Source organism: Podarcis raffonei, chromosome 10, assembly GCF_027172205.1.
Source record: "Podarcis raffonei isolate rPodRaf1 chromosome 10, rPodRaf1.pri, whole genome shotgun sequence".
Taxonomy (NCBI): domain Eukaryota; kingdom Metazoa; phylum Chordata; class Lepidosauria; order Squamata; family Lacertidae; genus Podarcis; species Podarcis raffonei.
The window spans coordinates 6,408,517-6,434,767 of record NC_070611.1 but is presented as its reverse complement, the minus strand read 5'-3'; the positions used below and the strand labels follow the sequence as shown (position 1 = coordinate 6,434,767).

Genomic DNA, 26,251 nt, shown 5'->3' with positions numbered 1-26,251 from the left:
TCTGAAGGAAATCAGCCCTGAGTGCTCACTGGAAGGACAGATCCTGAAGCTGAGGCTCCAATACTTTGGCCACCTCATGAGAAGAGAAGACTCCCTGGAAAAGAGACCCTGATGTTGGGAAAGATGGAGGGCACAAGGAGAAGGGGACGACGGAGGACGAGATGGTTGGACAGTGTTCTCGAAGCTACCAGCATGAGTCTGACCAAACTGTGGGAGGCAGTGGAAGACAGGAGTGCCTGGCATGCTCTGGTCCATGGGGTCATGAAGAGTCAGACACGACTAAACGACTAAACAACAAGAAGTATGTGAACATGCACACCTCTGCATGCTATGGTGGAAGAAGGGTGTAATTCAACAAACTTGCTTTGTGAGAGCCTAACTCTATTGCCCCATCTGCGCATGCTCAGGAGTATTTCTTCTGGTCCATGAAAACTTATGCCATGATCAATTTGCCATTCTTTAAGAAACCACAAGACTTACTTTGTGGTACTTGATTTCATGTGTACCTTTAGGAAGGGAGGGAGGTCCTAGTTTGAGAACTGGACCAGAGCTCCAAAATATCTTAATTCAGCATTAGAAAGACACCACTGCCTCACCTCACAGCAGAGGTTACCCCTGAACACAGCCCTAGGATGGGCTCATACCTGATGAGTGATCACCAGGTCTAGACCACCATATGAGGAGGAAGTGATCTGCTTCCCATGTGTGCATGGCCAATGGGAGAGTTCGGTGGTGGTGCAGATACAACCCTACAGTCTGAAAGGTTACCCACCCCTTTGCTAGAAGCTTCTTACACATCAGAAATCTGCCTCTACTAAGAAATGAGGCCTACTGAATTCCCTGGTCGTTTCTCTCAGATAAGTGTGTGTAACATTACAGAACCAACTCTCCTGCTTCCAGTTGCATCACAAAGTTCAACTTTGAGCTGCAAACTATTATTATCTGAATCTTCTTGGGTTGTGTCCGGTGTTGCTGTTCTGCTTGCACAAAAACTTCTCTCGCTTGCAGCCCCTCTCCCTTGCACCCTCAAAATCTGTTCCTGAGGGTTGAGGGACCCTCGAGAGGAGATACCGGGAGCACAACTGCAGAGGCAAAGAAGGGAAGTTCTGTTGCGCAAATAAGACTCCATTTGTGCAGCACTGGATAAAATCCTCTGGTTTATTCACTGAAGTGCAGATATTCAGGTAATCGTGTCTGGGGGAATGTGGTTCCCATTTATGAATCAAGGAAGCCAAGAGCAGGCCTTGAATAAAATTTACTAAGCAAAACCCAAAAAAGCTTTGTTTAAATAAATAAGTACAATAAATTTCAAGCAGGCAAATTCCAAAGTCCTCTTGCAATGTTGTAAAAATACAGCTTAGATTGTGTTGACAATGCAAAATTCTATGATGGGCAAATTACATACATTTGTAATTCTATGATGGGCAGAGAGTACTTTTGAATTTGAATTCTTGTATTTTACATCAACAAAAACAATGAATTCAAGAAGATATTTTCCATACAGTTTTATTAAATAGTTCTTTCCTTTGGTGCTTTCACTATCTACTTTATTCTTTACAAAATTAAATAATTGAAATTAGACGTATTTGCTTTTGAAAATTTGGATATGAAACAAAAGCAAGTATCAAAGGGGTAAGGAGGCTTGAGGCGACAGAGATTAAAATAAATACAAATCCTGTAACGGAATGAGGCCTTCTAGAATACAAATAGCAAAGTTTGGACAAGATGCATTAGGCTGCCATCCTATCCACACATACCTGGAGAAGCCTCACTGAACTCAGTTGGGCTTACTTCTAAGTAGACATGCACAGGAGTGCACTATTGACATACCTTTATGTAAAAAGGACACCGAGTATGTTACTTCTTCAGGACTAACAGGAACCAGGTTACAGCATATGCAGAGACATCCTAGAAAAAGAAGAAGAAAGTATGTTTCTTCAGTTCCTCAAACTCTTTCAGTCCTAGAAGCTGAAGGAAGGAAATCTCAAACACATCTCAAACAGTTTGACCGCTTGTGCTCAAAAACATGGTAGCTCTAACCTTTCCTCTCTGAACTACGCATTTTGTTGTTTGCTCTAGTAACATTCAAGCTTCCTGGGAGGAACAGCTGTCCCTTCTCTCAGACTCCCTGAAAAAAGCAACTTGTTAAGTACCGTACTTTCTGTCTATAAGACGCCCCCATGTATAAGGAGCCCCCTATTTTAGGGAAAAAACCTAGTCTTATACACAGAAAAATACGGTACTTAAGTCACTTGCAGCTGTATTATACTAGAAGCTGCAGAGGATATTTCATTTCAGTTTTTCCAGCCTACCCACTATGGAAGAAGAGTTCAGATGCAGAACACACGTTATCTTCCTGTACAGTCATATCTCGGGTTACGAACACTGTGGGTTGCGGACTGTGCTGAACCCGGAAGTACTGGAACGCGTTACTTCTGGGTTTCGGCGCTCGCACATGTGTAGAAACACAAAATGACACCATGTGCATGCACAGAAGCACCAAATCGCGTCACACACGTGCACAGACGCGGTGCTTCAGGCTGTAAACGCTGCGGGTTGCGAACATGCCTCCCACATGGATCACGTTCGCAACCTGAGGTATGACTGTACTACCAAAATGTGTTGTAGTCATCTCTCACACACCTGTAACACTTCAGAGGGCAAATACATGTGATATTGTGCACTTAAGGTGTGAATATCAGAGGTGCTTCCTAAAAAAAACCCTTTATGAATGTTCAATAATTGTGGCTCAAAGATCTAAGACATAGCCTGTCTTAGCCTGGAGAAGAGGAGGTTAAGTGGTGATATGATAGCCATGTTCAAATATATAAAAGGATGTCACATAGAGGAGGGAGAAAGGTTGTTTTCTGCTGCTCCAGAGAAGCGGACACGGAGCAATGGATCCAAACTACAAGAAAGAAGATTCCACCGAAACATTAGGAAGAACTTCCTGACAGTAAGAGCTGTTCAACAGTGGAATTTGCTGCCAAGGAGTGTGGTGGAGTCTCCTTCTTTGGAGGTCTTTAAGCAGAGGCTTGACAACCATATGTCAGGAGTGCTCTGATGGTGTTTCCTGCTTGGCAGGGGGTTGGACTCGATGGCCCTTGTGGTCTCTTCCAACTCTATGATTCTATGATTCTATTCTATGATTCTATATATGCTCATTTATTATATAATAATGTGGTATGTCATCAAACAAGTTCATCCTTAAACCTGAAGTACTGGTATTACATTTTGGAAGTTCTAGTAAAATTTTCTGCTAGTAGTGGAAGTGGAATGAATTCAGTTGAGAGACAGGATGATTACACCTCTGAAAAAAGGTTTGCTTTTCATGTCTGTATCAAGGCAAAACACAGTAATCATCAAACACCCTTCACGTTACCAAAAGAAATAAAAAAGCAGATCAGTAACGTACACGTAATATATTACTTTGAAATGCAAGAGCTGTTTCGTTACACCACTCTTGAGCTCAGGTACTGATGTGAATATATCATTTGTGCCTTACATGATTTGTGATGCAGACATGCTCTTCTCAGCAAGTTTCATGGAAGAAGTGATAGAGAACAGAGTGTGTCCCAACTTAAGTAGAGAAGAACAGTAATTTAAATAGGCATGTTGCTCACAACAAATGCTAGCTTCATGCACGACGTTTTCTGGCATTTTTTCCCTACTACAATAAATACCTAAAGGGGATAAGTTTACTGTATGATGGTGAAAGGTAAGAAAGAATTAAGCTGCAAGTAAAATTCAAAGGTTTGGGTAAATTAGGTTCACAAGTCTGTGCCTCATGTATACATTACCTGTTTCACTGGTAAAAACTTGAATATTCAAAGGTTTAGATATCATCTCTTGGTCTTGAGAACAGTTAAAATCCAAATTCACAGATCTAGGAACAGAAATATGAATTTGCTTCTTTACTCAAAATAGTGACATCTTTGAAGCCTTGTCAATATCAATCTGCAGCCTAAGTTAGACACTGGCAGCCCTCAGACAAATTTGTCATTATGAGACTAAGCTACAGGGAGTCTTCTTCCCCTTGGCACACAATAGGAGACGGGAAGCTTCTGCTTCTAGTCTGCAGCAAACCATAGTTTGCTGCTTTGTCTGAATGTGACAGGCTATGGCTTGTGCAAACCACAGTTTACCATTACACTAGGATTCCAAATACAATTCCATAATTGTCTGGAAACCTGATTGGCTGGCAAGCCATTGTTTGCACAAGGCATAGCTTGTTGTGTTTTATTAAGCATATGAACTCAGTGCTTTGCTTGGACTCTTCCTCATAATGACACCATTATGTCTGAATTAAATCTTCAGGAGATGGAGTCATCTTCATCAATTCTTGCATCTTTGTATATATGCAGGAAAATTAAAAAAGAACTAAGTTGTTGCAGCATTGAGGGAAGCATGAAACAATCACTGATTGCTTTTAGGCTTGCCAAACAGAAAACCAATTCATAAATACATATGGGATATCAAGATGCAGAAATGAATCTGCAATCACTATCTACATTGAATAATGTGCCACTACAGCTCTAAAAGAGCACCCCACAAATGGTCTCCTCTAAAATTTGGCTTCCCAACGGCAACATCTCCTGACAGGAAATGATTTTACAACTGGTTTGGAGTGGGGAGATGTATGTGTAGCAGCACATGAAGCTGAGATGTTGCTTAATTCAATTCTAAATAGCTCTGAGGAAAGCAGCTAGAAGGCACTCCACCCAAACTCACTTTAATCCTATGTCATCCAAGTTGATATCCAAAGGTGTTTCAAGCTGTTGGAAAACAGAAAGGCACTAAGTAATGGACTCTGCAGAAATGGCAAAGCTGACAGCGAAATTAAGAGATCAAAATGATGAACTTTTCATAGAATGGAGGCCTTTTGTGGACTATTTAAACAACACAATCCTAACTATGTCTATTCAGGAGTAGGTCCTACTGAATTTAATGGGCTTTACTTCAAGGTAAATAAGGCTACGATTGCAGTCTAGATCAACAGAATGTTTGTATTTTGAATTGAACAAATAAAAGCTTAATAGAACTTACTATAAGTTTAAAGTTTTTATCAGGATAAAACTGGATGCAATATAGTGTGTCCCTTGATTCCTACAACAAAGAGAAACTTTATTGGCATACATTTAAACCACTGGGGAAGAACTGGACATTATCTTGGCAAAGCATGCTCATGCTGGCTAAGTCAATAGGAATGCATGCATGGGGAGAATAATTCTGTCCTCTGCTCTTGAACCCATAGTTTCCCCCTAATGCATCTCCCTACACTACTACTCCTTACAAAGCCAGGCTCACTGCTAGCTTTAGAGTCCAATTTGTGAGAGAAGAAGAAAAAGCATTAGAGCTGTGTTTGACCTTCTAACATCTAATTCTGCCCTTAAAAGCTCTCCATCCTTAAAATATATGACCCTTCTTTGAACATATGTGCCCTGAAGCAATTCAGAAAGAAAGTACAAAAAATTCACCACAACACAGCTTTGATACTTCCTTCCTGCCTCCCCCAGACTGTCTACCTTCTGTCTGTAAATACTTATGGTTTTGCTTACCATAAAACATTGTTTGCAGTTTCATAAGAGGAAACCTTTTGTGGGTGTCAAGCTGCTTCCCATTGCCTTTTGGCACAGACATGTTAGAAAAACTGCAAACACTATTCTCAGTTCAGAGTGGATCTTGAAAACTTAGAGTAGCTGTGTGTGTGTGTTTTAGTTTTAAATTACAGTCTACAATTTGCAACAACATTTCAGTAGGGTTAAGTACATTTGCCCTGCACAGTTTTTAACAGTTGGTACTAGGAATGGCGTTTCCGTGCGCTGCTCTGGTTCACCAGAAGCAGCTTAGTCATGGTGGCCACATGACCCGGAAGCTGTACGCCGGCTCCCTCAGCCAGTAAAGCGAGATGAGTGCCGCAACCCCAGAGTCGGTCACGACTGGACCTAATGGTCAGGGGTCCCTTTACCTTTACCTTACTAGGAACTCTATTAACAACAACAGCAAAAACCACCACAAAAGTATACCTCTCCTGCAAGTCCTTATGAAATGTGGCCTCATAGCTAGATCAGCAGTTCTGAATTATTTGGGGGGGAAAGATGCCAGGCTGTGACAGCTGGGCACCCTAATCTGCACACCTGGGTACACTTCTGATGCCAGTATTTTTTTACTTTCAGGAAGATGACATTTTTACAGGCTTGCTACCAAGGAACTCCGACTCACTGTCATTTTAAGCTTGGCCATAGCGCCTTAAGTTAGAAATCTCCCTGATGCCTTTCAAGTGCTAATATGCAGATACATTAGGCACTCAGAGAGAAGTTGAACTTGAAGCTTGTACTGGGGGTATCCTCAGTTTAGATCAATAGTGGACTCTTGCTGGCAATTTTCAATGTGTGTATGTCTATGTGCATATATTCAACACACAACCCAGTATGAGACTTCCAGAACATACAAGTGCCTCTCTTTCTACTTGACCTCCAACCCACATGATGATTGGACCTACTCAAAGCTCTGTGCCCATGGCAGATCAGCACTCACTGACATGACCCAATGCAAATATATATGCACACTGCAATCTGCCTGTACACCACATACCTCTGCACTGTGGTTGGAAACGTGAATATCTTATCTAATGAATCTAGTATTTCCTCACTCTTCATTTAGTATAAACCTCCCAGGAAGAACTTTCTGACAGTAAGAGTTGTTCGACAGTAGAACAGTCTCCCTCAGGAGATTGTGGACTCTCCTTCTTTAAACAGAGGCTGGATGGCCATCTGTCATGGATGCTTCAGCCTCAACTCCTGTATCGCAGGGGGTTGGACTAGATAACCATCGAGTTCCCTTACAACTCTACAATTCCATGAGTCTATTATTCTCTCCCGCAGGGGAGTTCTTTGCCCTAAAACATCAGTCTTCTCGGTGCTCTCCCCCACTCCATCTTTTTGTCATTTTGTATTCAGTTTAATTAAGGACCAGAGGAAAGCACAGCCTGTTGTCTCACGTTACAATCCTCTAAGAACATAAGAAGAGCCTTCTGGATCAAGCCAATGGCTCATCTGGCCCTGAATCCTGTTCCCACCATAGCCAAACAGATGCCTGGTTGAAACCCGCAAACAGGATCCAAGCTTGCTGCAATTTCCAGCAACAATTATTCAGAAATAGTGCTGCCTTCAACTGCAGAAGCCATGTGTAACATCAGGCTTTGGAGATCTGTGGGACTCTGCTAGTCCTCACTTCCCCATCACAGACCTAAAGGGCTTTATAGTTATTGTCCCCTAAAGAAGAAAACTTCTTCCCTCCTGCCTTTGCTGTAAGAGAGATACTCTCTGCCCTCCAGCTTCCTCTTTCATACTCTGTTTCTGCTCTTTGCTTCTCCAATTCCTCCATCAAGCCACAGCTGCTGGTTGAAAGAGCTGTTTATAGTCCAACTTTCCACCCTAATCTGATTCAGCCACATATGTCTCGCTGGGTCCTGCTGCCCTCTCCCCAGAACTCTTGGCATTGAATCCATCCAGCCTCTACCACTTTGTAGATTTCACCCATAGATGCCAATCCAATGTGAATGCTGCCTCTGTAACCAATCTTTTACTTTCATCACAAACTGAATATTAATCACTCTCTTTCGTAATCAGTTCTAAGCTTTGGCCTGTAGTCTTTTGATTGCTAATACCTTCTGGTATAAAATGCAATTCATTCCATGGCTGAAGACTCTGCTCGTGTTCACCCCAGAGATGAACATGGAACTGTAGACACATAGGGGAGAAGCTTCCGCTGAATTTTGCAAAATCAACACTTAGTCACTCAAGAATCCATTCTCACTACTAGATTCCCAATATTCAACTCAGTAATACAGGATCCCGTTCCGTCTCCAGTAGGTAATCACATTTCCCCTCCCCCTACTCAATTAAGTAAAGGTAAAGGTAAAGGTACCCCTGTCCGTACGGGCCAGTCTTGACAGACTCTAGGGTTGTGCGCCCATCTCACTTAAGAGGCCAGGAGCCAGCGCTGTCCGGAGACACTTCCGGGTCACGTGGCCAGTGTGACATCGCTGCTCTGGCGAGCCAGAGCCGCACACGGAAACGCCGTTTACCTTCCCGCTAGAAAGCGGTCCCTATTTATCTACTTGCACCTGGGGGTGCTTTCGAACTGCTAGGTTGGCAGGCGCTGGGACCGAGCAACGGGAGCGCACCCCGCCACGGGGATTCGAACCGCCGACCTTTCGATCGGCAAGCCCTAGGCGCTGAGGCTTTTACCCACAGCGCCACCCGCGTCCCCTTACTCAATTAAGTATCAGGGCATAAATGGCAGATGGCATGAAAGTCTAATTTCGAGGTATATTTCAAAACACATTTCTATCTTCCTTATTATCAGAAACACCGTTACTATTTTAAAATGTAACATTTTCACTGAATAAATAGCATGCAAGTGCGTAACCAAAGCAACAAAATATTGCATATTTTCAACCTTTGAGGCAATGTAAAATAATGTTTGCTCCAGCGTATCCCACTGGGCCCAAAAGATATCGTCAACAATTCTTTGTCTTGAAAGCTGGCTTGCATTTTCTATCATCTAGAAGGGACAGAAAATCAGCATTAATCAGGAAAAAAGTGAAACAATGTGTGTCAAATCAAATACACTGCAGTAACTAGAGACCTGTTCAGGTAACACTCCCAGAAACTCAACATGTGCAGTTTAGATAAGAATGCAGGTAATGTTTCTTTCCGACCATCCCCAGCATGTAGAAAAACACCTGACCTAGTTTAGGAGGACAGCCAAGACCAGGGGTCTGCAACCTTTAAGACAAAAAGAGCCACTTGGACCCGTTTCCGAAGAAAAAAAAACTGGGAGCCGCAAAACTCGTCATTATAAAAATAACTTTTTTGTCACTTTTTTATTATTTCTTTGTTTGACCCCTCAGAATTACTCCTCCTCATAGAAATAAACATTAAATTAACAAGTTACCTTCTTGTGTGTGTGTGTTCTTCACTCCCCTTCAAAACAGTGACCAGCGTACATGCCCCCTTTCAATGTAGCGGGCGGGTGGGAAGGTGACGTCAGGAAGGTGCGTGACTAACGGACGCCGCCCCCATGCGACGTCACAGCCAGTACAGCGCCCGCCACAGTGGGGAGTGTGGCACAATGCGCCTCCTCCCCTGGCTAGTATCTGCCCCGGAGCCGCGGCAAAGGTGTAAAAGAGCCACATGCGGCTCTGGAGCCGCGGGTTGCTTACCCCTGGCCAAGACTATGAGTCACCAAACTAGATTAATGGCAAGATCTTGCCAACTTGTACTCCAGCTGGGGGCTGAATTTGGCCATCTAGTTGCTGACCTTATCTATATTACACAATGACAGTCCATAAAAATACCAACCCAACCAATTCCACTTGAACAAAAGAATTAAAGGGGAGTGGATTACGCTTCTTACCACACTGTCTCCTTCTCTGACAACTTTGATGTCGATTTTTTCAATATCTTAAAATTGAAAAACAATGTCATTTTGTGACTTTTTATGCAGTACAGACACACAGACCATCAAACAATTCAATGGATATTTTGCTTCTAAATGATGAGCACATTTGTGCCATCATATCTGCACATGAGTGTTGCATAATAACACAATGCTGGTGGCAATATTGAGTTTCCGAAAGCATACTAGTACAGATTTAGTGTGCGATCCTCTGCTTATTTACTCAGACTTAAGTTCTATGGTACTCCCAGGAAGTTGGGGATAGGACGGCAGCCTGAATGCCACATTCTAAGCCTCTGTGTGCTGGTGCTAATGTTCAACCTGGCAATTTGCAAATGGGACACAACAACACTTTTTTACAAATAAGGGCAAATTGTCGGTTATCCTTCATAAACAAACAGATCTGAAAGTCATGATGCATTGACAAGAAACAAAGCTTCCAGCCACACAGAGTTCTTTCTTGTGGTTCTAGGTCTGCGTGAAACCATTCCCACAGTTCATCTATAAAACTTAATGCTTTTTCAAACAACCCAAGAGGTTCTGGAAAGAACAGAACAATGCATTTTCACAACCACAAGGTCATTTTAAGAGACCTCCCCCTGCCACCATCATTTAATCAGAGATGGTTTTTTATACAATAGAATGCCACCCATGAATGCCACTCAGGCCTAGATCTTTTTCTTCTCTCAACACTTCCTAAAGCAGGATTAAAAAAGAGAAATGGACCTTACAAACACATTGTCTCCAAAGCAGGAAAAGGCAAGACACTGCAGAACACCATACCAACCTACACTCAAAATGTACATTTTATCAAAATGCTTTTTAAATTTAAGTACTTACATTTATCTTCTGAAATGAGCAACAGGTAGCTTGCTGGAGAAGTAATTGTTTCTGCAACTGGATAAACAAACTGTAAAAGGAAATTGTTCAAAGATAACAGGCTTGCTGTATTGAGGCTAGATAGCTGGCTAGTGGTGTACTGCACAGTCTAATTGAGAGAATGGTATTGTTACTGTTAAATTATATTTAAGGTAGAAAGCAGGCTTTATGTCACTTTGGCACAAAAAGCAAACCTAACGGCTGTTACTACACACCTAATCATGAAAAGTTTGCAAATATTACTTACCTGCACTCTGATCCAGCTATCCACAGCCTTTAAAACTTTCACATTATTTACTGGGTGAATTTCAATCAGCAAGGTCAGACATTTAGACACTAGGATAAAAGCAGAATTAACATAATATTAGTCTGCTGTTTGTAAATTATATCCGACATCCATTTAAAGCTGTATCAATGTTTTAAATACCTGGGGGAAACAAGAGATTTGTTCTTTCTTCTGTTGTTGACTGGAGAAAACTGACCGCTAATAACAACAAATATATAGAAATTGTAAGCGTCAAATATTGAATTCCCACAATTTTTGTTTGAGGGAAATTAACAAGACTTTCAAGGGATATTGCTACAGTGGAGGGGATCCTCAGCCCTAGGGAATGAAAGTGGCCTGTCTAACGCAATTGTATTACTACTATGTTTATATTACTTTAAAGCAATGCTATAATAAAAACGTATGGTGGTTAACTCATATTTAAAAATGAATACTCAGTGTGCAAATCATACTAAAACCATAATTTAGCGTCATGGGCATGGGATGAAAGAAGATAAGGCAAACCTTGGAACTGAGTACTTTCCCCTCCTCTACTGCAAGACTAGGATAAATTCAGAAGCTTTGATTTCTGCTTCTGATTAATGACAGTATTCTGTGTTGGCCAGACCATAACTGTGCTTAATTCTAACTATGTTTATTTTAAACAAGCCAACTTCAATAACGTGGTTTGAAGTTGGCTTGATTGAACTGGCCAGTGTAACTATCTGCAGATAAACAAATGTGGAACCACATGTTTCCAAACCCCTCCTCCTTCTGGGCTTGGAGGAGCAAGTGGAGAAGAGGAACCCAGGACTCATTCCTGCTCATTCATGTTGCACTAAAGAATGCTTAAATGTACAAATGTGAAACCCACAGGCCCACTCCCTCACCACACTGCATACTAACATGCCAAGGTAAAGGTAAAGGTAAAGGTACCCCTGCCCGTACGGGCCAGTCTTGACAGACTCTAGGGTTGTGCGCCCATCTCACTCAACAGGCCGGGGGCCAGCGCTGTCCGAAGACACTTCCGGGTCACGTGGCCAGCGTGACATCGCTGCTCTTGCGAGCCAGAGCCGCACACGGAAACGCCGTTTACCTTCCCGCTAGTAAGCGGTCCCTATTTATCTACTTGCACCCGGGGGTGCTTTCGAACTGCTAGGTTGGCAGGCGCTGGGACCGAACAACAGGAGCGCACCCCGCCGCGGGGATTCGAACCACCGACCTTTCGATCGGCAACCCCTAGGCGCTGAGGCTTTTACCCACAGCGCCACCCGCCATGCCAAAGCCTGCATTAAAAATGGCATAACTTAGATTATACTGCAACACTTAAAGGATTAATGGTACAAGTTAACAAGATGCAAGGAGTCTTCATACAGAACCAGTCTTAGAAATTAGCCAGGTGCGTTTTGCTACTGCCGTGGGTCCAACTGCAACTATGTGAAGATTTCTGGGGTCAAGTTGGCGACCACAGTTTAAAAACCTCTCCCTCAGTTCATAGTTAATACCATTTCCACTGTGTGTGTTTCTCTTTCTTGCATACTGGGGCAAGTGAATTGTTGTAAGACCAAGCAATGCAGTTGAGATCATAGAATTGTAGCATTGGAAGGAATTCCAAGGGTCATCTACTACAACCCCCTGGCAAATAGATATTCCATTGTAGTGACTGCAACCTAGATTTTAGGTGCCGTTTGTCACATAGCTTATATGTCTGAGTTTCTAACACTGTACAGAAACATAACTTTACTGAGAAAGCAACAGGAAGGAGCTTACCCAGCAATGTCTTCTCACTGTTGACAGAGCAGCTGATCATGTGCAAGTCCTTTTCAAAAGTATATAAGTGCTGTTGGGGGGAAATGTTTGGACATTTTATGAGCGAGTATAGCTTAACTACATTTAGTTATCGCTTTCTCCTTGTTCTTTACATTCACACACTTTAGTCTCCACACAACTGACCAAAGCAATCAGTATTAGTGCAACCCGCTTAAAACTAGGTTCCTTAAAGTCCATACCAGGGGTCAGCAAACTTTTTCAGCAGGGAGCCGGTCCACTGTCCATCAGACCTTGTGGGGGGCCGGACTATATTTTATTGGGGGGGGGGAATGAATGAATGCCTCACAAATAATCCAGAGATGCATTTTAAATAAAAGGGCACATTCTACTCATGTAAAACACGCTGATTCCCAGACCGTCCGCGGGCCGGATTTAGAAGGTGATTGAGCTGGATCTTGCCCCCGGGCCTTAGTTTGCCTACCCATGGTCCATACCCTCAAAACCAAGCAATTTGGTGCTATGGAAGTATAGAGAATAGAGGTATCTTGCCTATTATGCTAGACCAATCAACACCTGCACATCTTATCTACTGGTCATGTTTTGTTCAAGTTATTTATTCTGAAAGTTCTCATAGTTATAATAGATGCCAATTTCCACCAGCTTTCCCTCTAATGCTGGATCTTATTTTGACTGTGAATCACTGTGTCTAGATATGGTAATAGGATGATGGGTCAATCCAAGAAGGAGTCACATGGAGGTACAGGAGATTATGAGCAGTTTTAGGGATATGAGTTTAGCTACACATTCTCTCCCTGATTACACTGGTTTGTGATATGATGGTTTTGCTGGACCTGCCTTGGCTCCTGGGTGGCAGCAGTGCCCAGGGAGACCTTTCTCAATTACATCTGTGTTGGGTACTGAGTCCCTTTTGGAGAAAAGGTGTCTCCGAATATCTCATACCCTGACCTGCAATACTGCCTGCACGTACCTGCACCTGAGGGTGGTATAAAAATTGTAGGTGTCACAGAATGAAGCCATTCATATACGTTGAAGAAAGCCAGGTAACATGTAACGCCAGAACATTTGCCACTCACTGCATGTTTCCTGCCAAAACTGAGTCAAACCCAAGCCCCAATTCATAAGGGGAGTTACTTCTGCCATGTGAACCTCACTGTGCCAATTAAGATCCTCAGGCAAATCAGCCCCTAAGGAGGTTCATTCCGAGGGTGCTAATAACAAAATGATTTACCTGAATTGCATCTTTAAATCCTACCCTATCTAGAAGATCTGTTAAGCTTATTCCCTTTAGTGTCATGATCTTGGCCAAACCCTTTTTTCTTCTATGAGGATTCTGAAGAAGTCAATAGTGCTGCTTTATAATGATATGTCAATATTCATAATTTTATAAATGTGTGGGTGGGTGTGTATATATATATACACACACACACACATACACACATATATATATACACATACATATATATGTGAATGATTAACTGTTATAGATTTTACGCTTGTTGGTTTTATTGTAGAAATTCTAAAAGCCTTGATTTTGGACACAGCCAAACTCTATAACACTCCCTATTCTATATGGTGGATGAAGCTTACCTGGTTCTTTTGACTACTGGGCTCATACAATCCAATACAGGTGTGCGCCTGATTCCCCTGCAAGGGAAGTGATTCAGCCATGAGAACAGAACATTTTAAAAACATTCAGTGTCACCTGTAATAATATAACCATTTATCTTCAATTGTCCAAATTTCACTGGCCCTGGTCCCTTATCTTTAAGAGCCCAAAATATATGATTACATTTTCCCCTGTCATGAAGGGAGGTGACGTTTTTCTTCCTTGTGGGTAATGTCAGGGACCATGGGTCAGTGCTGAATGGGGCAGAAGCCATAAATCAGAAAGGCCACAGCCAGGAGTCCTTGCTCTCTTCCTTTTCATTCCTCCTTCCTGCCCAGCAGACAGCCAGGGAAAGGAATCTGTTGTTTTCGCCAAAAGCCTGAACTGACCACCTTTGGGAGCAGGGAGGTGATATTAGACCAAGAACTGTGTGTGGTCCTAGCGCCACAGGTTGCCCATCTCTGAGATAAAAGTGATGATGATCATCCTTCACCTACTTAACTTCTTGATGCTGAGCTGCTGTGAGACTCAGAAAGCAGGCCAGGATAGAACGAGAGAGCAGGCGCACACATAGACAATCCTACTTCTCTCATACCTTCTCTCTCAGTTATCCTCTTTCCTCAACTAAATATATCCTCCCTTCTCCCTTTCATGGTAAGAAGAAAGAGAAAAGGCACATAAGTCTGTATTCTAATGCCTTGTGAATACAATTTTGAATGAACTTATAGATTTGGTTTTTTTTCTCCCAAGGAAAAGCACTCATCAAAACATGTTGGGAAATTCGGAAACCCATTTAAAATCATCTCATCTTTGCACCTAGTAGTTTCACTTCCTCTTAATTCTGCTATGCAGTGTGACCATCTGCCTGAAGGCTGCCAACTTTATTTGACTGACCCCATTTCTATTTCTTTAACAGCAGCTCAACAGAAAGAAATTGAGCATGTGGTGTTTGTACTGGGATGGAGATAAACAGATGTTTGATTGCTGTGTATCAGGCCACTGTTAACAGAACAGGAACAATTAAATTAAAAGCAGCTGGACAGACTATTGGAGGAACCAGCATGGGCTGTGCACAGCCACCATGTAACTAACTGGCACATCCAGTCTGTATCACCAGATCAGAAGTCTGTGGAAAAACAACAACAATCTCATGCTTTAAAGTCTGGGCACAAGAGGGGAAGCGTCACAGCTCAGTGATGAAGCACCTGGTCAGTGGTCTGCGGAAAAAGCCAGAGCAAAGTGGCAAAAAACATTTTTGCATGTCTAAAAGTACCAGGTTCAACCAGTTTCTCCAGTTAAGAAGACAGCAGCTGCTGGAAAACATACTTGCATGACCCAATGATCATGAGCAGTCAGTCAGTGGTGGGAGAGTTCCAGGAAATTTTGGGTAAGATTTCTGAAGCTGCTTCAGCTGCCACAGTTTGCAAAAGTCGTCCACTGTTGGGCGGAGGGAATGCAACCCGGCCCACTCTTCTGAAGCTCAGAGGCATTTGATGCCTGGGGGCTGGATGCAGCCCAATCGCCTTCTCAATCCGGCCCACGGACGGGCCAGGAATCAGCGTGTTTTGACATGAGCAGAATGTGTGCATCTCTGGGTTACCGTATTTTTCGCTCTATAGGAAGCACTTTTTCCCCTCCAAAAATGAAGGGGAAATGTGTGTGCGTCCTATGGGGCGAATGCAGGCTTTCGCTGAAGCCTGGAGAGCGAGAGGGGTCGGTGCGCACCGACCCCTCTCGCTCTCCAGGCTTCAGGAAGCTGTCCGCAAGCCTTGGGAGCCCATGGGAGTTCCCGCCGGGCTCCCAAGGCTTGCGGACAGCAGCCTGCAGCCCGGGGAGCGCAGCGGAGTGCGCCCCGGGCTTCGGGCAGATATCCACAAGCCTGGGGAGCCTGGCGCGACTTCCTGCCGGGCTCCCTAGGCTTGCAGATAACAGCCTGCATCCCAAAGCCTGGGGCGGGCTGAGCAGCGCGCCCTGGACTTCGGGTAGATATCCCCAGGCTTGCGGATAGCAGCCTGTTCTGGGGGCTGGGGTCAGGGGAAGCTCGTGCTTCCCCCGCCCCAGCCCCGTGCCTGGGGGGGGAAATAAAGAATTTTTTCTTTATTCCCCCCCAAAAAACCTAGGTGCGCCCTATGGGCCGGTGCGCCCTATAGGGCGGAAAATACGGTATTTGTGGGGCATAGGAATTCGTTCATTTCCCCCCCCAAAATATAGTCTGGCCCACCACATGGTCTGAGGGACGGTGGACTGGCCCACGACTGAAAAAGGTTGCTGACCCCTGCTGCTCCAACCCTTCTGAGGAGCAGCTGATAGCAAACAAGGAAAGAGAGTTGTATAAATTGTTAAATAAATAGGACTGGATTTTAGGAGGGATTACAGATAATCGGTTGTCCCAGTGCAAGGGTCTGATAAGCACAGTGGTGCACTTCCGGGAGCATCTTGGTGGTGAAAGGCAAGATAGGAGGACAGCTAATATAACAATGGATTCAAACACTAGGAGTCCAATTCTATGCACGTTTGTTCAAATTAAATCCCACTGGTTTCAATGCGGCCAGTTCCCAGGTAAGTGTATGTAGCCCTGCAGTCCAAAATGTGGTAAATAGAAGCACTTCACTGATGAACGAAGCAGGATATGAAGTCAGCATTGCAAATTAATCAGTTTTGTAATGATAAGATCTCTAATTTCAGCGCAAAATTAAAGTTTGAATTACAGTGGTGCCCCGCAAGATGAATGCCTCGCAAGACGAAAAACCCGCTAGACGAAAGGGTTTTCCGTTTTTGAGTTGCTTCGCAAGACAATTTTCCCTATGGGCTTGCTTTGCAAGACGAAAACGTCTTGCGAGTCTTGCGATTTTTTTCCGCTCCCCCCCCTTTTTCTAAGCCACTAAGCCACTAATAGCCTTTTAGCCGCTAAGCCTTTAATAGCCGCTAAGCCGCTAAACCGCTAATAGCGCTAATCCGCTAATAGGGTTGCTTCGCAGGACGAAAAAACCGCTAGACGAAGAGACTCGCGGAACGGATTATTTTCGTCTTGCGAGGCACCACTGTAAATGAAGGGATGGACACACTTATTATTTGCTATATAACACACCAAGTCTTACTTGAGTGCAATGCCCATTTGTAGTCAGTGTTACTTCCAGTAATGCAGACATAGCATCATGCAGGCCATTTCTTAAGTCTTATCTCTCTTTCTTTACTTACCTTCCAGGTATAAATAATATTTCCATTTCTTTCAACATTAACTGTGCGGAGTGTCTCCAAGTTATTCCCCAAAATATCTGAAATAACAACCATAAGATGCTTCAGGCCAGTTTAAGCTCAATTATATTTTTTTAAAAAGACTGACAAAGAAACAAACATCATTAGGACAATAATGTCATGCAATGTTATAGGAATAATTAGTAGTTTTAAACTATTGCTTAGTGGCCTTATTGCAGCTTTTTCAGCATGAATGGGGAAATTGTTTAGAATTCTAGTCTTCTAATGTAATATAAGCCACAGTGTCCCGTGGATATTGTTAACTGGTGGGACAGCGAAATGGGAGATTTGATTTCATCTATAAGAAGGAACTTTGAAAATCACATGACCTTATCTCAAGAAGCTGAGGAGCATACAGGCAACTCCCCATTTACGTTCCAAAGCACCACACGCAATGGTGGGGAGCCCATCAGCCCACCCTGCCCTGTTCTGCCCCCACTTTGTCCCTTTCCAATGCCCAAAGCGGCATGTGTGTCAGCAGTCACGTGTGACTCGAATGGGGAGCTCCCTATATACAGTGGTGCCTCGCAAGACGAAATTAATCCATTCCGCGAGTCTCTTCGTCTTGCGGTTTTTTCGTCTTGCGAAGCACGGCTATTAGCGGCTTAGCGGCCATTAGCGGCTTAGCGGCTATTAACGGCTTAGCGGCTTTAAGAAAAAGGAAACAAACTCGCAAGAACTCACAAGACGTTTCGTCTTGCGAAGCAAGCCCATAGGGAAATTCGTCTTGTGGAACGACTCAAAAAACGGAAAACCCTTTCGTCTAGCGAGTTTTTCGTCTTGCGAGGCATTCGTCTTGCGGGGCACCACTGTAATAATAATAATAAAAACAATACAGTGGTACCCCGCAAGACGAACGCCTCGGAAGACGAAAAACTCGCTAGACGAAGGAGTTTTTCGTTTTCTTAGCCGCTTCGCAAGACGCATTTCCCTATGGGCTTGCTTCGCAAAACGAAGCTTGCCCCGCAAGCTCCGGGGATAGCGGGGAAGCGCAGCGCGTCTTCCCCGCTGTCCCCGGACCTCTTTTGAAGCAAGGGGCGGCAGGGAGAAGAAGAAAAAACTTGCGGAACGAATTAATTTCGTCTTGTGAGGCACCACTGTACAATGCTGAAGAATTTTCACAAGGACTGTTTTGTAAATATGGAAATGTTGTGGAAATGTAGAGAACTGAACTTAAGAGTGGGAAAATTAGAAACGAAGAGGAACTGATATGGACAGATTTGCCCATCCTTAATTGAAACGCAGAATAACTGAGTGGGTTGGGATTGCTGCAGGCACAAGAGCAGCAGTCTTCATTTGCTGCTCTCCCTCAGGCTGATAAACGGCTTGGGCTGGCCCTTGTAGTCAGGAGGGAAATATAGGCACTCTCTGTCCCAAACCCTTAGCACAGGTCAACCCACAAATATGAAACGCTTTATAACTAACCAATAATAATAGTAAATTTGAAATCCACTGTGCCAAAATCCACCATATTTTTTTGAGGGCTGCAACATTTAACCAACTGACATTACCGTAATCATTTGAAAAGGTGCCCCTCTTTGATAGGGTAGATTTAAAAAATTAAAAGACATCGTTTCACACTTCTAAAGATTACTGATGGCAGTTTTTAAAGGAGTGGTCCTCACCTCCTTCTCATAGCATGCAGACTCTAAGACGTCTCCCATGGCATGAGCATGAATGAGCTACAACGCAAGTGTGCTTCTTACTTCTGCTTTAATCCAGAAGCAAATTTATTTGTTGGACTAATTTGCTAAAAGTCACTGGTGATTATCAATTCATAGTGCATGTCTACTCAAACACAAGCCCCACTGAGATCAGGGGAGCTTACTCCAAAGGAAGCATGCACAGGATTGCAGCCTAAGATTTGTTTTCCCCATTTTAATTGAGTGACAGCCCTAATTTATTGTTTTGCCTTACCCAGTGTAATAATTCTTGCAAAATGCTATCACCTGCAACCTGAACAATCCTTGCAGTTTAATTACTGTAGCATTTCCTTGTTACACATTTAGAGTTTGAAGTCCAGAGAGAGAGGTGCTATAAATGTTCTCTTGCCACATTTTTGACAGGAGAAAAATGGAAGCAAGATAAGTTGTGACACACCAAAGGAAAACTGGGGCACATGATAGACAGTTAGTAGGAAGCTGAATCTGCAGAAGAATTTCCTGCTCTCTTATGCTTCGGTTCGAGCATTCTCAAGTCTTTTGTGTGAATCACCAGCATTATAATGCTAAAGGTAAAACTGGGTCATATTTCAAGGAAGTTCAAATTAAAAAGAAAAATAAACTCTACACTTTATGTAGACATTCAGAGCTTTCAGGCTGTATCTGATATTGCACTCCAATTCGATATGCCATTCCTGGCATTCACACGGATTATGCAACTCTTTACGGTAACTTTGGGGAGGATCCAGCCAAAGGTTAAGTACTTTTAAGTATCATTGATTTCAACCAGAAATACTTATTAAACAAGTTTGATGCTTGCCAGGACTAAGCAAACTAAAGGAAACCATCACACTTTTCTTTTTACAAACACACAGAAGTCACCTTACAAAGTGGGTTTCACTCTAAAAATTAAAGTTTGTATTAAGCTACTTGTCAGAATAAGATCAATAATGTTGCCAGAGCCATTTGTAGAATTACATATCCAGATACTACTTTTGAAGATACATATTGAAGAAATAATCAGAGAAGACAGAGGACTTTCTTAAGAGTCACAGAGTCTGCTTAAAAAATTGTCTATATTTGGCCCTAGCAAGAGCCCTCAATGCAGTTTACAACAAAGAACAAAATACCATCAAGTAAACTAAAAGCTTGGGAGACGGGTGGCGCTGTGGGTTAAACCACAGAGGCTAGGTCTTGCCGATCAAAAGGTCGGCAGTTCGAATCCCCGCGACGGGCGATCCCTGCTCCTGCCAACCTAGCAGTTCGAAAGCATGCCAGTGCAAGTATATAAATAGGTACCACTCCGGTGGGAAGGTAAACGGTGTTTCCATGCGCTGCTCTGGTTGGCCAGAAGTGGCTTAGTCATGCTGGCCACATGACCCGGAAGCTGTACGCCGGCTCCCTTGGCCAATAAAGCGAGATGAGCGCCGCAACCCCAGAGTCGGCCACGACTGGACCTAACGGTCAGGGGTCCCTTTACCTTTAAACTAAAACCTTAACATTAAAAGGAGCTGTGTAAAAACCTAAATAAATTTACAACCATTAAAACCACATGGAATGTTTTCACAGCCCATCTAAACGCTACCAGGGATGTGGTTAATCTCACCTCTTTTGGGAAGGAATTCCACAACGGGTATCTTAATAATTTTTTGAAGGATCAAAAAAGCACAGCAAGGACAACAGGAATTTCCAGATATTTATATATTGTGGCAATAATTCATAAAAAATGCCTGACTCGGGAGCAAATGTTCTGAAATACACCCTTCCTGGAAAATGATTGGGGTTCTTTATTGCGCTGCTCCTTCTTAAATAGTGTTGATTACAATCCTATGCAGTGTTTCCTAAGAGGAAACACCACTGGAACTTACTTTTGAAGTAAGCAGATGACAGTCATCTAATCCAGTGCCTTTCAAAGTGGTGGTGCACAGACTGGTGCCAGTCCACAAACTGTTGGCTGATGGTTCCTGGTGACTCCACTACAGCCCAGGTTGGATGTGATTCTTCAAGGTCCAAATATGGTTCTGGTCCCTCCCATAAATATGGTGGGAGGATTCCAGGTCTATTGCATCAGATATATTGAGGTTCACTGATCTAACCCAACTTTGAAAATCACCTAAACTGGAATCCATTGCCACATGTTGGGGCAACATTCTATGGTTTAACTGCAAACGGAAAATTAGTCCAGTGTCATCTCTCTTCTGGCAAGTTCCATGGTCAACCATTCCAAGACACAGTTGCTGAAGTTATCTATAATTTTTACCTCTTTGCCATAACTTGCAGACACATTCACACTGTCTGTGTAAGGGTAACTGAAGCCATCTATTACTACAATACTAGCCAATTACCACTAGGGATCATATTCCTCAACCATCAACCCCTATTATAGGTAGGCCAATGTCAGGTGTTTTGTTTTGATGATTGATTTCCTGTATTTAGTGCACTTTTAATTTATATTTCTTAACATGATTATGCTGCTCACTGCTTTGAGGGCCTTTGGGTCTAAGTTACCACCAAGGTCCTAGGCTATATATAAGCAAACCATGACCTGACATAACTTGGTCTCCATTTCAAGATCACCCTGAGCATTTTGCTTCTGGGGAGGGGAGTCTGTTTCATCTGAGATTTCTAGTTTATTCCCTCTGAGATACACCCCACCATTACCATATGCCCTTTCCTGTCCTTCTTTTAGAGGTTTTTTTACAGATACAACTATATCCCACTGGTTCTCTGCATTCCACTAGAATACTCCCTAAAGTATCTTTGCTCACCTTTAAAGCCAAGCCTGGTGCTGGAGGAGACTCTTGAGAGTCCCATGGACCTCAAGAAGAACAAACCTATCCATTCTTAAGGAAATCAGCCCTGAGTGCTCACTGGAAGGACAGATCCTGAAGCTGAGGCTCCAATACTTTGGCCACCTCATGAGAAGAGAAGACTCCCTGGAAAAGACCCTGATGTTGGGAAAGATGGAGGGCACAAGGAGAAGGGGACGACAGAGGACGAGATGGTTGGATAGTGTTCTCGAAGTGAGTTTGACCAAACTGCGGGAGGCAGTGGAAGACAGAAGTGTCTGGCGTGCTCTGGTCCATGGGGTCACGAAACAACAAAGCCAAGCCTTGTGGATTTCCCATATTGGCTCAGTAACTTCCTAGAATTGGCTTATCCAGACCTATATCTCCAAATGTCTGTGGCATGTGTGTTTTCCCATACAGCCCTCTGGTCTCTTTGACTGGATATTATGCCGTATTGAACACCTAGTTCAGTTGCCTTATTCTATCCCACTGCTATTTGGGAATCATGCTCATCTCTTGTGGACAATTCCTCCCAAACTAGGTGCTCCATTGCTCCTATAACCCTTTCCCCATGGCTCAGATTAAAAACTGCTCTACAACTGGTTACTATTAAATGGCAGCAAGCTGGTTCCATTTTGAAGCCTGTCCCTTTTGTCCACACCCAGGTTCCAAAATTTTGCAAAACTCTACATTCAATACATTAGATATGTTTGAGGGGTCAAAGTACACCTAATCCATTTGATATGGTATGGTTTCTGCTCCTAACTTTCATAAATGCTTCTCTTGAGAGTTCATGACCCCCAACTACCCACACTGGGTTTTTGAGGGTTTATATCAGATAGTTGCTTTAGTTCTTGTTTATCTGATTTTAATGGTTATCACTTCTCCAGTCATATGCTGTAATAAAGACACGTGGGGCTCTGTAACTTCTTGTTTTGTAATTGTTCTTCACTGTACTGCAGTTTCCCCAGAGTGGCTGGGGAAACCCAGCCAGATAGGCAGTGTATAATTATTATTATTATTATTATTATTATTAGCAAAACAAAATTATTTGCAGTTAAAAAAACAAACAAAAACAGCACATTTTTCAACTTCTCTGGTGTTGACATGACCATTAGTGCTTCTCCAACACAATCACATGAGCTACACCATCTCTGTGTTTCTAATGACCAAATTTCCTCCTGGCTGGAAGTACCCCATATTTTGTCTCTCTGGGGCTTTTGTTTTGAAACACTGAATAGCTTCAATTAAGTCCACCGATGAATCTACTCTGAGTACAAGATAAGCTGGATACAACCCTCCCGTCCTAAGAATGGATTCCACTTCTCATCCGGCACTCAAGCAGCTGTTATTTATGATAGGTTTAATGAGACGATAGATATAATCAGACATCTCCTTTATCATGTCTAGTTTGACCCGCAGGCTGCCTGCTTCTTCATGTTATACATCAGACAAAGTGACACATTAGTAGTCTGTTTGGGATTAGGATCATCAATGTTATTTTAGGGAAGAGCCAATATGTTATTGGTCAGAAAATAATGTGCTGTTAGTAATACAGTAGATTGTGCATAATACATAAACTTGTCTGTCTTCCTATAATGGGTGATATTCTGTGTTTTGAAAGGAGGCTGGCGTTTGGTAGACAACATCATTCGTAGAACCATATACAAAACAGCACCAGTACATAAGACATTCACTTTAAAAAGCAATAGTCCAATTGTACTTACAGTGACCTTCAGCTTTGTAAAGGATTTTATTAGATGGAATTATCGTCTCCTCTGGGACGATATCACTGTTCACAGTGATCGCTTATCACTGTTTTTGATCAAGACTGACGATGGGTGTTTTGCAGCAGGTTTAAACGTCCGTTTTAAGCATCCTGTTCTAATGTAAGCAGAGGAAGGCTGTATTCAAAGCACACCTGAAGCCCATTCGTTCCCTTAAAGAATTCTGGGCACTGTAGTTTATGGCTTCTTGGTCATAGTAGTTCTGTGAAGGGGGTAAACTACAGTGCCCAGAATTCTTTGAGGAGCAGCGAAGGGGAAACTATGAATGTGCTTTAAGGGTACGCAGCCAGACATTTTAAAGATTATTTCTGGTTCTCTTAGAAGAGGGCAGAGCTGTGAGAAGGGGGGGGAGGCTGCGACGGTCATGAGGGGAACCTGCCCTCCCGACTTTGCCGCCCCACTCCTGCTCACAGGTACTCAGCTCACCTGCCTGAGCAACGTTGGTCCCTGAGCTGAGGCCGAGACACGTTCGTCACGTGGCCGGGGCTTCCCTGCGCTGGGAAAACTGCTTCTAAGTTTCCCAAGTACGAACCCGGAGCGGAACAAGGCGAGGTAGCAGCTGAGTCCCACCGCCCCAATTCCAAAAAAATTGCAGTTTGGCTTGAGTGCACATTTAACAGGTCGCGAGGGGTTTTTTTGAGCGGGCAACAAGGACAGGAATGCGCGACTCCACCACTCAGGAAGAAGAATAAAAATAATAAGAATAACTTGCCAGAGAGAACTTGCTGCAAGACAGACCCAAAAAAGAAAATAACAGAACACCTCTAGTCATCACATACAGCTCCCAAGTTAAAACAGTACAACGCATCATCAGAGATCTACAACCTCTCCTGGACAATGATAGTTCTCTTTCTCAAGCTCTGGGAGGAAGACCTTTCATTGCCTACAGACAGCCACCCAATCTTAAACAACTCCTAACCCACAATAATACTACAACCAGACGTAACACGGACACTGGCACCAGAGCCTGCAATAAACCCAGATGCCAACTTTGCTGCCACATACACCCAGACAACACCATTACTGGCCCCAACAACATCACACATACCATCTCGGGACTATTTAATTGCTCATCGTCTAACATTGTATATGCCATCAAATGCCAACAATGTCCTTCAGCTCTCTATATTGGACAAACAGGCCAAACCTTACGCCAAAGAATAAACGGACATAAATCGGACATCAAGAATCACAAGACAGAGAAACCAGTAGGAGAACACTTCAGTCTCCCAGGACATTCTATACAAGATCTCAAAGTAGCTGTTTTACTACAAAGGAATTTCAGAAATAGACTGGAAAGAGAAGCTGCTGAATTGCAACTCATTACCAAACTTAAAACCATGGAGAGACCTGGTCTGAACAAAGACATTGGATTCTTATCTCATTATACGTGACAAAGCCATTTTTCACCTTCTCACCCCTTGCTTTTTCCTGTAAGACCTATTGCAGTCGTTAAGAGTCGTCAACAGGCTCATCACAGCTATCTGCCAATCACCCATTCCCACCACCCTTCTGAGGAATACCCCTCCCCACCTTCTCACTATATAGAGGGATCTGGCAACTTCTGTTTCAGTGTATCTGAAGAAGTGTGCATGCACACGAAAGCTCATACCAAGAACTAACTTAGTTGGTCTTTAAGGTGCTACTGGAAGGAAATTTTTTTTTTGTTTTGAATAAAAATAAGAATAGCAATAGCAGCAGCAGCAGCCCTCACCAGCCTCAGCGTCTCCCAGCAGCGCCGCTTGCTCGGAAAGCCAGGGCCCCACATCTCTCTGAGGATCAAAGTGGGCGCTCAGCTGGAGCAGCATCGCCCCTCCTGCCTCCTGATCAGGGGGAGCCCGGGAGCAGCAGCCCCGCAAAAGCCTCCCGGGAGCAGCCTCCAGAAGCAGCCCGGCGGGTGCCCCGCCAACGCCGCCTGAGGCCTCGCCTGCCCTGCGGGGACCCGGGGCTCCCCGAGCGCCTTTCGCTTTTGCCCCGGGCCCGCCCCTCGCGGGGAATCTCCCAAACTAGGCGGAGGCGCCGCTGCCTATTGGACGCGCCGGGTGTCACTCGGGGAAGCGCCTGCCCTGCCAACTTCGGAGCCTGTGCGCGGAGCCTGCGCCTCCCCCGAGACGCGCGGGGAAAGGGAGACGCGCCCCTCGCGCAGCGCCGGCGGCAATGGCTGGCTGGGCGCCTTCGCGAGGGTTGGTACTTCAAAGGGGATTCTCCCAAAACGCCGCCGGAAGGTCTGGAACTGGGGCGGTGAATGGCCAAACCGAAAGTAAATGGGTCGCATCCTCTCCAGGGACCGCTTATGATTGCATGCGCTCGGAGTAGCCCGTAGTAGACACCCCTCGTCCGCCCCCCCCTCTTCCACTATCTGCATCTTGAATGCGGATCCAGGTCGCGTGTCGATCTTGCGAGGCGAAATCGCATCTTGCTTCTGGTGGGCAGTGGCGGGGGGGGGGACGCGCGCGGGGGCCCCGTTAGTGTTTAAATTGCACCGGGAGTGTTTCCCTGAGTGGCGCTTGCAGGCGCACCTTTAAGCTCCCCGATCTTCCCCTTTTTCGCCATGTTGAATGCCGAGAAGCTAGGTCTCAGCATTCCCTAAAAGAAACCGGGTGTTGGTGTGAAAGCAAAACAAGTAAGCTGCGGTTTAAAGTGCTCCGCCTAACGGGCGCGATAGGCTGGAGCTCCAGAACTTGTTACATATTAAATGCAAAAACATTTCTCAGGAGGAACCCTTGTGAACGACAGTTCTAACCTCCTGCATA

At 44.0% G+C, this 26,251-nt stretch overlaps 1 protein-coding gene across 4 annotated transcripts in view; it reads right to left on the bottom strand.

The window, feature by feature from the left end:
- Positions 1 to 25,556, bottom strand: part of GSAP (gamma-secretase activating protein) — a 68,420-nt gene extending 42,864 nt beyond the window's left edge. The window contains exons 1-13 of one of the 4 annotated variants that reach the window (XM_053406708.1): positions 25,213 to 25,556; positions 17,205 to 17,281; positions 13,988 to 14,044; positions 12,380 to 12,449; positions 10,772 to 10,828; positions 10,592 to 10,680; positions 10,306 to 10,375; positions 9,424 to 9,470; positions 8,464 to 8,568; positions 5,047 to 5,106; positions 4,732 to 4,775; positions 3,801 to 3,886; positions 1,831 to 1,908 (exon numbers count right to left, since the gene is read on the bottom strand). In XM_053406708.1, the coding sequence (XP_053262683.1) occupies positions 1,831 to 1,908; positions 3,801 to 3,886; positions 4,732 to 4,775; positions 5,047 to 5,106; positions 8,464 to 8,568; positions 9,424 to 9,470; positions 10,306 to 10,375; positions 10,592 to 10,680; positions 10,772 to 10,828; positions 12,380 to 12,449; positions 13,988 to 14,044; positions 17,205 to 17,281; positions 25,213 to 25,306 (934 nt within the window). In that variant the 5' untranslated portion in view covers positions 25,307 to 25,556. Of the gene's footprint in view, positions 1 to 1,830; positions 1,909 to 3,800; positions 3,887 to 4,731; positions 4,776 to 5,046; positions 5,107 to 8,463; positions 8,569 to 9,423; positions 9,471 to 10,305; positions 10,376 to 10,591; positions 10,681 to 10,771; positions 10,829 to 12,379; positions 12,450 to 13,987; positions 14,045 to 17,204; positions 17,282 to 20,790; positions 21,056 to 25,212 lie in introns of those variants that run through there. The other 3 variants (XM_053406705.1, XM_053406707.1, XM_053406706.1) reach the window with 3 other exon arrangements.
- Between the last annotated feature and the right edge of the window lie 695 nt (positions 25,557 to 26,251).